The 13,463-nt window shown below is 35.0% G+C and overlaps 2 protein-coding genes across 4 annotated transcripts; one reads left to right on the top strand and one right to left on the bottom strand.

The window, feature by feature from the left end:
- Window positions 1-3,557: 3,557 nt before the first annotated feature.
- LOC131624699 (uncharacterized) lies at window positions 3,558-5,258 on the top strand. Its single transcript, XM_058895622.1, has 3 exons — window positions 3,558-4,494; window positions 4,573-4,654; window positions 4,862-5,258. The coding sequence occupies exons 1-3, from the start codon at window positions 3,650-3,652 to the stop codon at window positions 5,063-5,065; spliced, it is 1,131 nt and encodes a 376-aa protein (XP_058751605.1). The 5' UTR covers window positions 3,558-3,649; the 3' UTR covers window positions 5,066-5,258.
- A 316-nt stretch (window positions 5,259-5,574) lies between these two features.
- On the bottom strand, window positions 5,575-12,483 carry LOC131624698 (uncharacterized). Of its 3 annotated transcripts, none has more exons than XM_058895619.1 (13): window positions 12,021-12,483; window positions 11,832-11,921; window positions 11,292-11,357; window positions 11,119-11,184; window positions 10,893-10,978; window positions 10,694-10,739; window positions 10,438-10,492; window positions 9,709-9,785; window positions 7,541-7,685; window positions 7,297-7,424; window positions 7,124-7,228; window positions 6,684-6,986; window positions 5,575-5,878 (listed from the first exon to the last, which is right to left on the bottom strand). In XM_058895619.1, exons 1-13 carry the CDS (start codon window positions 12,039-12,041, stop codon window positions 5,816-5,818), a joined length of 1,251 nt encoding a protein of 416 aa, XP_058751602.1. In that variant the 5' UTR covers window positions 12,042-12,483; the 3' UTR covers window positions 5,575-5,815. The 3 variants fall into 3 exon arrangements, with proteins under 3 accessions (XP_058751602.1, XP_058751604.1, XP_058751603.1); XM_058895621.1 differs by adding an exon at window positions 11,476-11,570 and having other exon boundaries at window positions 11,832-12,482; XM_058895620.1 differs by lacking the exons at window positions 10,694-10,739; window positions 10,893-10,978.
- Between the last annotated feature and the right edge of the window lie 980 nt (window positions 12,484-13,463).

The raw sequence follows: 13,463 nt of genomic DNA, 5'->3' as shown, positions 1-13,463 counted from the left end.
ATATTATTGACTGGTATTTCTCTTGATTGATCCACCATAATCTAGAGAGGTATTGATGATGGACCAGCTTAGAGGAGACTTTGTGGTTGTTGTGTGATTAGATATTCATGGGTAAACGATTGAACTAGTGAGTATCAAGGGATTAGACAGGGTATCGTGACCATTGGAATACTGAAGACAAGTAAAGGAAGTTACACATGCTTTGATGCCAATTGAAATTCTAGCACTTACAATACAGATGTCAAAATTGATGTTCTAACACCACACAATGTCAAGACAAATGTTATGATATTTGTTGACTAACAACACAATTATAACAAAACTGAAACAAACTGCAGAATGATAAATAATAAAAGTAATTGTTAGCCCAGTTCAGTGTAACACACCTAATCTGGAAACTACCAAGCCATGCAGGAAATCCACTATAATAGTATTAGTTAAAAGCCTAAACAGTCTCAGTTTACAACTTTTCTCCTAATCACTATCCCGTGCAACTTCTACCTAAAAATCAATATCTAGATATGAGAAATCCCATCTCACTTCCAATCACCGTAGTGATAACAACAGTCACAAACCTTGTTACCATGGGAACCAAATAGAAATATTACACTTTCAAATAAAAAATACTTAATCTTGCTTAAAAGCTCTAATCAAGAACAATACTAAACTCTTTTGCTTAAAAGCTTCAAGAGTGAGAACACATAGTCCACCTCAATGTATCAGAAGATACATGAGTAACACACAAGTAGAACACATGAAAACCTTAAAGGACTCCCAAAACACCAACCTTTATTTGCACTCATGATTTCTATTTGTGAATGCTTACTATACTAGGTTTGGCAAGTCCTTATTTATAGACTCTTGCAGTATGGGCCTAGACTCTAAATCAAATCCAATCTTCTCCTTTTTTTAAATCAGCTGCAAGATATTCACAAAAAATAGGAACAAAACAAATCTTAGTTTCCTAAAAAAGTCTCAAAGATCATTTTCCCTAAACTAAAACAAATATGCATTTGTCCTAAAAACTCTTTGATTGGTTGCGCCTATATGAGTGTTTGAATCTTCCAGAATCTCATATTTTTCAATCAAATCTTCAAGGATTAAAATCAAGTCTAAACTGTCAAGATGTTCTGGTAGGATGTCACAACATCTGGCAGAACATCGTCAAAACTCGTGACAGCAAAACCTGTCATGACAGTTAGTCAAGATGTTTCAGCATCTTGATCAACATCAATTAAGAACCGTGTTTTAGCAAAATTAATGTCAATCATAACACCATGGAACTAACAATCTATTCGAAACTACATTCGCTTCGCAATCCTTTTTCTTCTAAAAGCTTCCAAAGGATTTCCTTGTACTACTAGAGGATTAAACAGTATTAGAAACTGTGTCCACTACAACGGAAATCCCAATCGACAACGGTACCCAGGCATTGTTATGTAGAGTGTTTTTGAATATATGATACTTACTATCACGACCCAGTAGTCGTTGTAATAAACTAGAAAGCGCACTCCCTATCACAACGGTTTTCCAAAAGACTGTTGTGATAAATTTAATGGTTCTGGGTTTGATTCTCAACTGCGCTGTTTTGATATTTATTTTTTTCTAGACAGCGCGCAAGATATTATAACAGTTATGACTATAATCGTTGTTAATTTTTTTTGCATAATTAACAAATATTATCCTGCTTGTATAATTAATCCCATTTTTTAACCTGTGTTATTGTTCACCATATCACAGCAGAAAATAAGACTTACATTTGTGATAAATTTATTCGAATAATATTAATTGTATCATATTCATATAATATTATATAATTGTATCATATTCAATTATACCATAACAAACATCCTACAATTATACTAATTTTCGTGTATTAACTTACGGGATAGATTATCTAAGCAGGTGATGTAACCTTGATGACACTTATTGTGATGCGCTGGTGTGATGCTTTGATCTCTTTGCTTGCTTCTCGAATAGTTCTTCTTGATTTGTGTGGGTGGGTGGGTACATGCCTCTGTGTAGATGTGTGAATGAGTGTGTGAAGAATAGAGCATACGTTTAAATACACAATAATACCGAAATGAAATGAAATGTATGTAGATATAGGAAAATTGATTCAAAAAACATACCTAAAGGGTGTACCTCTTATGGATGAAGTCATTTGCATATATCATACAATTGTTATTTTCATTAAAGTGATTCCTAAGATCGACTGTGAGTAAGTATAATTTTGTTATTGTAACTAATTCTAAAATAGGTGGTGACACCTTTCTAATTTAAACATGTTTTAAATAGTTTGAAATGGTGTGAGTCGGCACTTTTAGATGTATGACAAGTAAGTGCATTAATTTTTTGGAATAATTTCGGAAGTAAATTACATGTTGTATCATCCATTTACATTGAGATGAACACCATAATTTTTGTGACTTTAACTTTTGCTATTAAACTTATTTTTGTGACTTCAACTCTCGCTATTAAACTAATCATAAAATATAGCCTACGGCCCACTGCATGTGAGTGCGTTTGTAATTTACATACAACACGACAAGTGGGAGGGTGGGTCGTCTTGGGAGTCTATAATATGCCTCACGGTGCTAAGTCCACATCCTACTCTCTTCTTTTTTAGATTAAAACATAGAAATTAGGAAGAACTTCACATTTCAACAGTTTACGTGTAGTTTACAAATACCTTAAACATAGAAATTTAAACTAGAATTAAGAAAGTGTGTCAACTCTTTTAGTAATCTTTATTCATACTCATTACTCGAATCTCCGGCAAATGTTTTTCTCATCCTAACAAGATGCCTAATTCATTGGGGTATGGTCTCTAACGTGATGTGTCTTGTCTCACTATATAAACAATTCCGCATTCTAATATTGTCCACCCCAACCCAACACAAAACGTTACTTCAAAACCGAACACCGATCCATGCAACACGATAAATATCAACTCTACTTTTTTACATATAATACTCAAATCACTATTTGTTACTTCCTTTTACTTTGTCCTTTTGCATAACCACTACTACTTCATTTTGTTTGTGTCACGCCTCATGACCGGTCAAAATCTTTCACTGTTTCTTTTTTGTACAACGAATCTGATCAGATTTAAGTACACTATGATGGATATATCAGGTCACACAAAGTAAGAAAAAGAAAGTAGTAATATGGTGGCAAAACAGACTCGTTTGGCCAGTATACACTTGCATTTTTTCGAGGATCAATGTTGCAGTCCCGCATCTTTTAATATGTCCGTTTCGTTCCGCTGTCAGGAGTTAAACTCTAGACTAAGAGTTCTCTTAACTCAACTAGAAAATATCAGCTGAGCTACCCCACCCACCCTAGATCCGCTCCTTCAATTATATTCATCCCATTTATTTGTGAGTTTTTTCGAGAATGTCTGATTGTTACCTCTAAATATATCAATCCATTCTAGATTTAGTGAGACTCTATGGGTGAAGTAAGAGATAGGGAAAGTGTTTTAATAAGTAGAAAGTTTTGGTCTCTGTCTCTATCCCATAATTAATATAACCCTTAATTACTAATATTTGTATATAACAAAATACTTATAAAAAGAATAGGTAGGGCCAAAACATGTTGAGAAATTTCCTTTTTAGTACTGCGATTATTGTGACACGGTAATCAAATGGAACTCTCTAACACAGTGAGTGTCATAAACAAGGGTTCTTCTTCTGTTTCCTCAAACAATATGGGTTCTTTTCCAAGTCCAGGAGCACCGTATTACAGAGAGAGAACAAGAAGGTATGAGAACAACAAGGGATGGAGCTCAGAGAGAGTATCAAAGCAAACAAACGACAACGGCAGTAGAAGACACACTATGTCAGGTTTAACACCTTTCAGTGGTGGAAGAACAATGCCATCGAAATGGGATGAAGCTGAGAGATGGATTTGTAGTCCAGTTTCAGCATCATATGCTGATAGCAGAAGAAACTCACGTACACAACAAAAGCTTCAACAAAGAAGACCCAAGTCAATAAGTGGTCCAATTGTTCCTCCTCTGCCTCCTGGAGTGGCTTGTTACTCAAATTATTCGCCTTTGGCGCAACAACTGAGACAAGGTTTTGTTGTGAGGAATTTAATGGTTAGCTCACCTTTTTCAACAGGAGTGTTGGCACCTGTTGCTGTTTCTGTTCGCCATTATGAGGAACATGATGGAAATGAGGAAAGTGAGAGATCTCTTGTTCCAAGATATGATAAAGGTACTCAAATGAGTCCTACAGAAACTGAGAATGATGTAGATTCATCTCCGAAATCTTCTGCCACTTCGGCCATAGATCAAGAAGATTGCTATTATCCTAAACTAGAAGTCAGAGATGTGGAGGTTGACAGTGAAGCTACTGTTATGAGGGGATCCAAGAGACATGGAACCAAATCGATCAAAAATGACTTAATGCATAGATCAGAATTGAGAGAGAATAGTGTTCAAGTTTCAGATTGGGATATTGAAGAATCAACCTTGGACACTTCCAAGTAGGTCTCATTATGCTTTCTGTTCCTTAGATCACCATTAATGATTCATTCATCCGGGAGTTTCTTTCTTTGACGCAGGTTACGGAGAGAGGAAGCCAAAATCGCTGCTTGGGAGAATTTGCAGAAAGCAAAAGCTGAAGCTGCAATGCGGAAACTCGAGGTATTTTTTCATTACAACTTGTCTACTTTAGTTTCTCGTATCAAGTATATCTAGTGTGGAGAATTAGACACAAAATAGTAGTATTCGAATTATCATGTGATTACAAGCAAGATATAAGCTTATTAAAGGAGGTTTCACCCTATATAACAACAGCAGGGGCAGTTGTGATATCTTTCTGATCATGAATTCATGATAATGTTGACACAGATGAAATTGGAGAAGAAAAGATCTTCAACGATGGATAAGATTCTGAAAAAGCTTAGAAGGGCGCAGTTGAAAGCAGAAAGTATGAGAAGCTTAGTACCTGTACAACAGGAACATCACACTTCCAAGATTTGCAAAGTATTTTCATTCCCTAAATATGTCCAGATGAGGTCTCTAAGCAGCTGCTTCAGTAGCCAAACTCAGTGACCTATTCGTTGTACATGCCATGAAATCATTGAGGTTTGTACCAGGTTATAAAAGAATACTCTGCATTATCTTAGTGCCCATTGATGTAATTGGCATGTGTTAGAAACCCCAACAATACATCATTCTTTGTACCTAGTTGTGCTATTTGTATATATAAAGCTCAGTGATTTATGCGATCAAAACTTTCTTTAAATATTTTGACTCTTCATAGACAAACATGTTTTCGAGGATGTGCAAGGACGCACCTTGTTGATCGTTGATCGAGACACAGAACAAGTCTAGCAGCAGGTGTTTTGACAATGTGCTGCCATAGACCATAGCCACATGAAAGGAAAGTGTATCTCTAGCCACTGCGACCAGTTTTCTTTGAAATTAATATATTTAAAATGTGTTCTACAAATTCTTAAGGTATGCCACTGAGTACTGACACTAACCACAACACAATGCGAGTATAAATTGAAATATATTGAACTGGCATAAACACAACTTTCAAAATGATAGGCCAAGAGTTCTTATAACAAAAACATGCCTTTCAAAATTTATAATTTAATCATATTGACTATTACAAGTGAATACAAGATTAAAGTTCAGTGGGCAAAAAAGAATTAATCTGAATTAGTGCATCATGTAAAATCCAACTCTAAGTGTTGATGATACTTTAAAACCATCTTGATAAAGACCTTCACATCAATTCCTGAGACCCATAGTAGCATTTGGAAAATTGGAAAGCTTATGTGGCAACATGCTATCCTAGTATGGTCTATACCTCCAATCTGCTCTTGATGGTCTTCTACTAGCAACTCCATAACCCCACTGAGAAATAAATATGAACAGTAATGTTAGCAGCAATACATGCTTTTTATTGGTTAAATCCATATGGATCCCACCATATAACATACATAATTTAGTGAGACCCACAAAATTTAGAGTGGATTGCTAGAACTCCTTAATAAATAGCCGAAAGCAAGAAGCATGCAACTAGACTCAGTATTCCAATATTTTGTATTGTCTATTCATTTACATCAAATCCAAGAAACGCTTCAAAAAAACTATTTCCCCCATCTTTCTCATATTATTATTGATTAAAAACACAAGCATTTTCGTTCACTTGCAAAATGAGCACGATGGGAAACAACACATATTAAGGGTCTAGTAGATTCCAAAAAATATATAAAATGGGCAAATTCTTGATATACAACCTAATTTACCATTTCTTACCAGTTATAAAATCATTCACGTGTATCATAAGTATATCTGTCAATTAGTATTTTATGTTATTTAATTGTATTTCTCCTGTTTCTGTTAGCAAAATGAGTCTTTGGCTCATAGGAGCAAACCGGGCCAATAATCAACTACTTAATGTGTTATGATGAGCTTATTGTAGCTTAGTAATCAGATTTTTTTCAGTAACAGTCTAACAGTTAACTATGACTATCAACTTGATCTAAAAATACTATACTAGGAATTTTAATCAGTTGCAAGCTAAGTCTTCAGAGTTCAGAAAATACAAATTTCAGATTCTCTCAAATCTCGCCGGTTTTCTTCAGCTTTCTATTAATTTCTCAGATTTTCTCAGCAATGCAAATAATAATAATGAAGATATATAGTCTATACTCACATTATCGAGATCCAAGTTATCGTACATCCTCCCATAAGGCCTCACGGGACTTTGATCAACATAAGGCCTTACAGAACTTCGATCAAAATAAGGCCTTATAGAACTTCGATCAAAATAAGGCCTTATAGAACTTCGATCAAAATAAGGCCTTGCAGAACTTTGATCAAAATATGGCCTCGCAGGACTTTGATCAAAATATGGCCTCGCAGGAGCGCCATATGCCCTGAAAGAATCCATACTAGTCACCATAGTATTGCCACTAGGCCCTGCATAATCAAGAGGTGCGGCTGAATCTATAGCAACCTGCAGGAGCATAATGCAAAGAAATAAAATCATTACTAAATCAAAGATTCACACACACACACAATTGTATATAAGTTTATATGAAATAAGGAATGCATGGTAAGTCAAGTTTCCGAAGAAAATCCAAATTGAAGTACCTGATGTCCACAAATTTCATGAGATCTTTGAGAGACATGATCTGCAACACCATAGTCCGCAAAAGTCACAAAACCAAAGCCTCTATGACCAGATTTATTGACATCCTGGATAAAAATAGACAGATGGGTTAGCCAGCATTTAACACTTGTATATCTTTTATTTGATATCTTACCCTAGGAATATAAACATCTAAAATATGGCCAAATCTTCCAAAATACAGGCGAAGATCCTCTGTGGTTGCCTCCGGGGGAAGATGGCCAACAAAAATCTTTTTGCTCATTCCACGAACAGGCTCTCCCCCTAATTTACAGTTTAAAGCAGTCAGTATGCAGAAACTTTCAAGAATTAATGATTTTAATTTAATGTCTGTTTAAGAATTAATAATTTTAATTTAATATCTATGTTTCCATGCTTACTTCCATAAATTGAACTGGGATGGTCATACATAGTCGGAGCACCAAGTGCTTCATATCTAGTTGGTGCAGAAATATAAGCATTATTATATGCACCATATCCTCCTTGTGACGTTCTGGTTCTGCCAATTGGCTTGAAATCATCTTCCTGCCAAAATAACATAACATCTTATTAACAAAAGTCATAACAAAAGACATGTATGATCGGGTATCTCTCCATCATCAAACTAATGCTTATGGGTGAAAATGAAAACTAATATTAATATATTCACAATAAGAGTGAAACACGTCAATGGCATGCCGGGTGCTTGTTGATGCCGTATTGAGAACATTTTGGAATTTACTTATAATTAAAGTATCTGATTTGCCGGCAGCATATTGGAGCATGTCAAGTATGACACGGGAGGAAAAATGAAGTGCCAGTGAGTCATAGATAATCAACAATAACAAACTGTAACATAATGCTCTCAAGCAAGCAGGAAACACAACAATAAAATAAATGAAGATATTTACAAGTGAAGAAACAATAATTGGTAAAGACCAAAGGCTAAACTACAAACTTTGAAATTTTTAAAAAATAAAGATAATTATGAAGCTAGAAACAATTTCTAGTTTTGGTTTGCCATTCATATATAACCCCCTGTGCAATGGAAAGTGAAAGCCTTTGTATTCCTACGATAATATTTGTGAGTTGGTTTTAATTGAATTTACATACAAACAAGGAGTCACTCACAACACACCTGAAAAAGGTTATTTTTGTTATAAAAAAATTGGTTTTAAGTTGATGTTAATTACACTTCCGGCACCTTTAGTTTGGACTATACACAATTTCAGTCCCTTAAGTTAGTTTGAAGTAAATCTAGTCCCTTTAAGCTAATATGGTCCTGCTTCTGGATGTTGGAAAACACTTGCAACCAAATCATTATTAATTATTATTCACAATTTTTTCTTATCAGGCAGGCCATTTAGTATCCTTGTAAAATATGCATTATGGCTATATGCTTAGATATCTAACAGGAAGTGAAGTGATAGTAGAGGAGTGGAACGGAAGGGTTAGTACAGTAGTGGAACAAAACAAAATAAACTTGTCTTTTCATTGTTGAGATATTTTAAAGATAGAACTTGAAAAATTGCTTAATTTCATCCAAATTGGAGGGGGAAAGGTGGGATGTTGGATGGAATGGAATCCATTCCATCATGTTCAATTTCTTTTTATCCTATTTTAGAGAATCCAACCTATAGAGCGCTAAACATTTAATGGTTCAATTCCAATTCATCCTAATTCATCATTTTCCATCAATCTGGACATAGAGCATATGCATTAAATATCCATGATTTGATCAAATAGATTAAACTGTGAACTCATAACTTACTTATGGCGATGGCAGTGAAATAAATAAATTATTTCCTAAAAATCCAGGTTAATAGATAGTTAGCAGCAGGCTGTAACAAATTGTCCGAAAGCTAGCTGGTATGAGACAGAACCAGACAAATCAAATAGAAGATATTCATACAAATGACATAATCATAAGAGGGGAAGCACCAAATGACATAATCATAAGAGGGGAAGCACCAAATGTATGCCCAGAGTAAGAAGAGAAACTGACCTAGTGATAAAATATAAACTATACTATTGACTCTTAGTATGTTAGTGTTTCAATTTCCCTCGGCATTTATTTGTACACCATGGTTTCTAATTCTTCGACTTTATCTCATCAAGATAAGGATCCATATCTTCCACCAAATATTTCCATAATTTTCATTTTAAAATACTTATCCTTTTTAAAAACCTTGACTATCTATCTTTCCATATGAATTAACTTTTTTCCATTTTCTTTTTCACTTAATATCAATACTGTCAATAGCAGATTATGGACGGCAAAAAATCCTCTGTATAAACATGCCATTGCCATTGGGTCCTATGGCACCACCATTGCAGACATCCCTTCACAAACCGCCTATGGCAGTTGTCAAAAAAATTGCCACGCCATTTGGCCATTTTACAACACTGCCTAAAAGTTATTAACCACTTGTTTTGAACTATTAGGCCGAGTAGCTTTATATTGTGAGCATATAGCCATGCTTTTACGGGCAATGCATGGCTGCTACAAACATATAATTACTTCAATAGAAAATGCAATGAAGAATGAATAAGCTCTAAACAATATTGCCTTAGGTGTTGCTCGATCAACCACCAAATCAGATCCTCCCAGTTCATGGATTTCTTTCATCAAGCTCTCTACAGAATCTGCAACACAAATATCGTTGTTATAGGCTTACAGAAATTGATACATCGTGTCATTTTCTATTTGATTTCAAAATTAGTATCATGAACCAGGGAGGGGGGAGCAAAATATAAAAACCAAAAACAGAAGACATTCACAATTCTTCTGTAATCAAGAAAGCTTAGAGAAAGTTACCCCCATAACTTTTAATAAATAGGCAAACTTTTATAAAGAAATGGTCAGAAAAGAGTTATATATGAAATACCAATATTCCAAATGCAGAGTGAAATTACTGATTCTTAAGAACAATACAGAGAACAATTTAACCAAGTACCCCATACTTACAGTTCTAAGAACCAACAATATGTCCCACAAAAAAATATATAAGGTTCAATACTAGATACATCAGACATGTGTATGTATGTAACAACAATTTCAGGTCCAGTGAAAACAGATGCTGGAATATTTAATGATACACCCTTTGTTTTATTTATTTATATTGAGAAAAAGGTATAGCAGCCCTATCTCAGAACTCAGAAGAGCTCACAAAACTGTCTTTTGCCAATATTATCACGGTATTATATTCAATAAAATTCAAGGATAGTTAAGGCATGACAAATGCATAAGTTACAATATGCAGATAATTGTAGCACAGACAAATAATGATGGCCAAACCTGCACTTGCAAAAGTGATAAAACCAATTCCTCGATGTGGTTTAGATCCTCGACCCTGTTGGAAATAAATAATATGTGAAGAAAATAAATAAATGTCAATAAACATTATATAATATACGGATATGCATACTAATGCAATGTAATCATATAGCTAACAACTGCAATCAACATTATGTTATATCACATACAAAGAATGCATAAAACAAGCCAGCAGCATTTGACTTCGCATGTTTGACCATCAAAGTGAGGAAAGTACCTTTGGCATAAACAAATCTATTATATCACCGTATTTCTCAAAATGACTGCAAAGGGGGGAAGAGAGAAAGAAATATATTAAAATAGTAAATAATGCATCCATTTCCACAGCTTCAGAAATTTATATAAGAGAATGAGACTACGTCCACAACAAAGAAAATCTCCTAATTACTTTAATGATGATATCACCCTCAATATACCTCCTAAAAACTGCTTCTGTTACTGATGGGGCAATCCTTGCCACAAAGATTCTGGAAACCTTTTTGACTGGTGCCCTCATTTCATCCTTTAATTTAAAAGGAAAGCATACCAAGAATCAATAGTACAATCCACAACACCGTCACAGTATTTCATATAACTTATAAGTATACTATTAATGAGTAGACTAGAAGTTAATAATCATAATTTTATAGTATGTGTTAAAACCTTTGGTGTGGCCACTTTGACTTCCAGCATCCTATTGCCAAGAATGTGTTCACTGGATAGCACTTTCTGCGTTTAGAAGTGATGCAACTTAGGATTTAGCATATTCAAGCTACCTTCTCAAATAATACCAGCTAATACATAGCTAGGTGTGTTTTTGTGTGTAGAACAATTACCTTAGCATCATCCAATGATGTAAATGTTACATATCCAAAACCGCGAGACCGGCCAGTTGACCGCTCCTAAAATACAAACATAAATAGATTAAAATGTGCCTCCATAAAACTTAAAACTTGAAAGCAAACATGGAATTTAGCATTATAGGATAATCACTAAATCATTGCAGTATAAGGCAGTTACATTTTAAATTCCACAGGAATAACGTAAGCATGTTGCATTTTCTCTGTTGATGCAAGCATGTTGCATTTTCTCTCCAAAACCCTTGAATAATGGAGCTTGGAGCATGAAAATGTAGTACCACAGAAAATCATAAATTAAATATGAAAAGGAAGCAAGAGCAAGAATATCAACAATCAAGCCTTATCCCACTAAGTGGAATCAGCTATATGGATCAACTTTCGCCATAATGTTGTATCAAGAACCATGCTTCGATCCAAATCGTTAATCTCGAGATCTTTCTTAATGACTTCTCTTATAGTTTTTCTAGGTCTTCCTCAAGAATAACAGGAAAAAAATAACTGAAAGCAATAGCTAACCTTTATAACATAACAATCTTCTAGGTCACCAAATTTGCTCATATATTCTTTCAAGCCCTCATTATCAACGTCCCACGGGATACCCGTAACCTAAGATACAATTCTCATGAGCACAAAAAGGTAAATTCGTAATTTTTTCGAAGCAAGATTTTCAAGAACAGGATTTTCAATTCAACATGCATAACTAACCATAAGCTTTCGCTGCTCCATGAAAAAATTCAATTGGGCTCAAAGAAACGCAATCTAAAGCTACAGAGAGAGTGAAAACCCTAAAACATGAAAAATAAATAGGAAAAAAAATCTCTCGAACTCTTCTTCGTGAATCTCTCAACCCTCTCTCTCTAAATTTCTCACACTCGCTCCCTGCAAATGACAAAAACACTTCTATCTCACACACAATTTTCGTCGTCGTTATCGTCATTTACGAGATGAAATTTCGGGTTTAGAGAGAGCTTCGAATTCAACTGCGTAGTTGCAACTCGGAGAAGAAAATAAAATGAGATGAAATCAGTGGGTTCCTCACTCGTTCACTCACCTTGGGATATCGTATCGGGGAAGACCAAGACCCTAAATGCGCGCTATTTCTCCCTTTCACTCGCTCTCTCGCTGCTCGTTCTGCATGTATATGCGTCTCAGACAGTCACAATCACATTCACAACCTTTGTGCTAAGTGCCAACAAATATATTTCGGCTTAGCAATCAACCGGGCCGGCTAGGATCGGCTTAGAAATGAACCGGGTGCTTAACCGAACCCTTAGCTGAGCCGGGTTTTTTTTTCATGCTTCCCTTGTCACAATGTATGCTTAATTATTCTCTTTTTAATTGACTCTTAGCACGTAGGGATAGAAATAGGTTAAGCTTTAGAAGATATGTGTCTTGTGTCTGATCTACAATAAATTTATAAGATTTGAGTATAGCCTATAATTTATTATAGACTATTTTTTTTAGTCTGACCTGGCCTTTTTAAAAGTCTGGGCTGACATGAAAGTCTATTTAAAAGTCTCTTTCTCATTAAGATTTTCAATTAACTCATATTATTTAAGAAGTCTTATAGGTCGGCCTATATATGTGATAAGTGGTTTTTACACGTTTATTTACCATTGATTTTAGTCGTCTTTGCTTTATATTGTCAAGCGTTTTACTTCATTCTTCTATATTTTATGCTTTGGTTGTGTATTTTACTGTTTGCAGGCTCAAAGGAATAAATCGAGACAAATCCATGCGAAAAAGTACAAAAAGGAGAGTTTTGAAGGAAGTGAAAAATCAAGCTACATGAGGTCTGACACGACCACTTGTGTCACCTGAAACTGGCCGTGTTAGGATGAAGCGTGGCCAAGAAAATGCAACAGAGATGAAAGTCACGGGGCTGACACGACTCGTGTTAGCAAGTGTGAGATCTTGAAATTTTCAGCATGTTTCTCATCGTGACAAGTGTGTAGTATTTTGATCGTAACTCCGATGAAAAAGGGGACTTTTTGGCTAGGAGAAGACACGATTGAAGATTGGAGAAACACAAGGGTTTGGGAGAGAAGAAGGTCTTCATGAACGGAAGCGATTGAAGATCAACTTTCATCTCAATTCTTGTAATGTATCTATTTTATAATTTGTTTTCTTTGAACAATATGAGTAACT

The sequence above is a fragment of the Vicia villosa genome, unplaced genomic scaffold (genome assembly GCF_029867415.1).
Source record: "Vicia villosa cultivar HV-30 ecotype Madison, WI unplaced genomic scaffold, Vvil1.0 ctg.000148F_1_1, whole genome shotgun sequence".
In the NCBI taxonomy this organism is placed as follows: Eukaryota; Viridiplantae; Streptophyta; class Magnoliopsida; order Fabales; family Fabaceae; genus Vicia; species Vicia villosa.
Note: the sequence above shows the minus strand (reverse complement) of the source record. Positions and strands in the feature narration are given on the sequence as shown.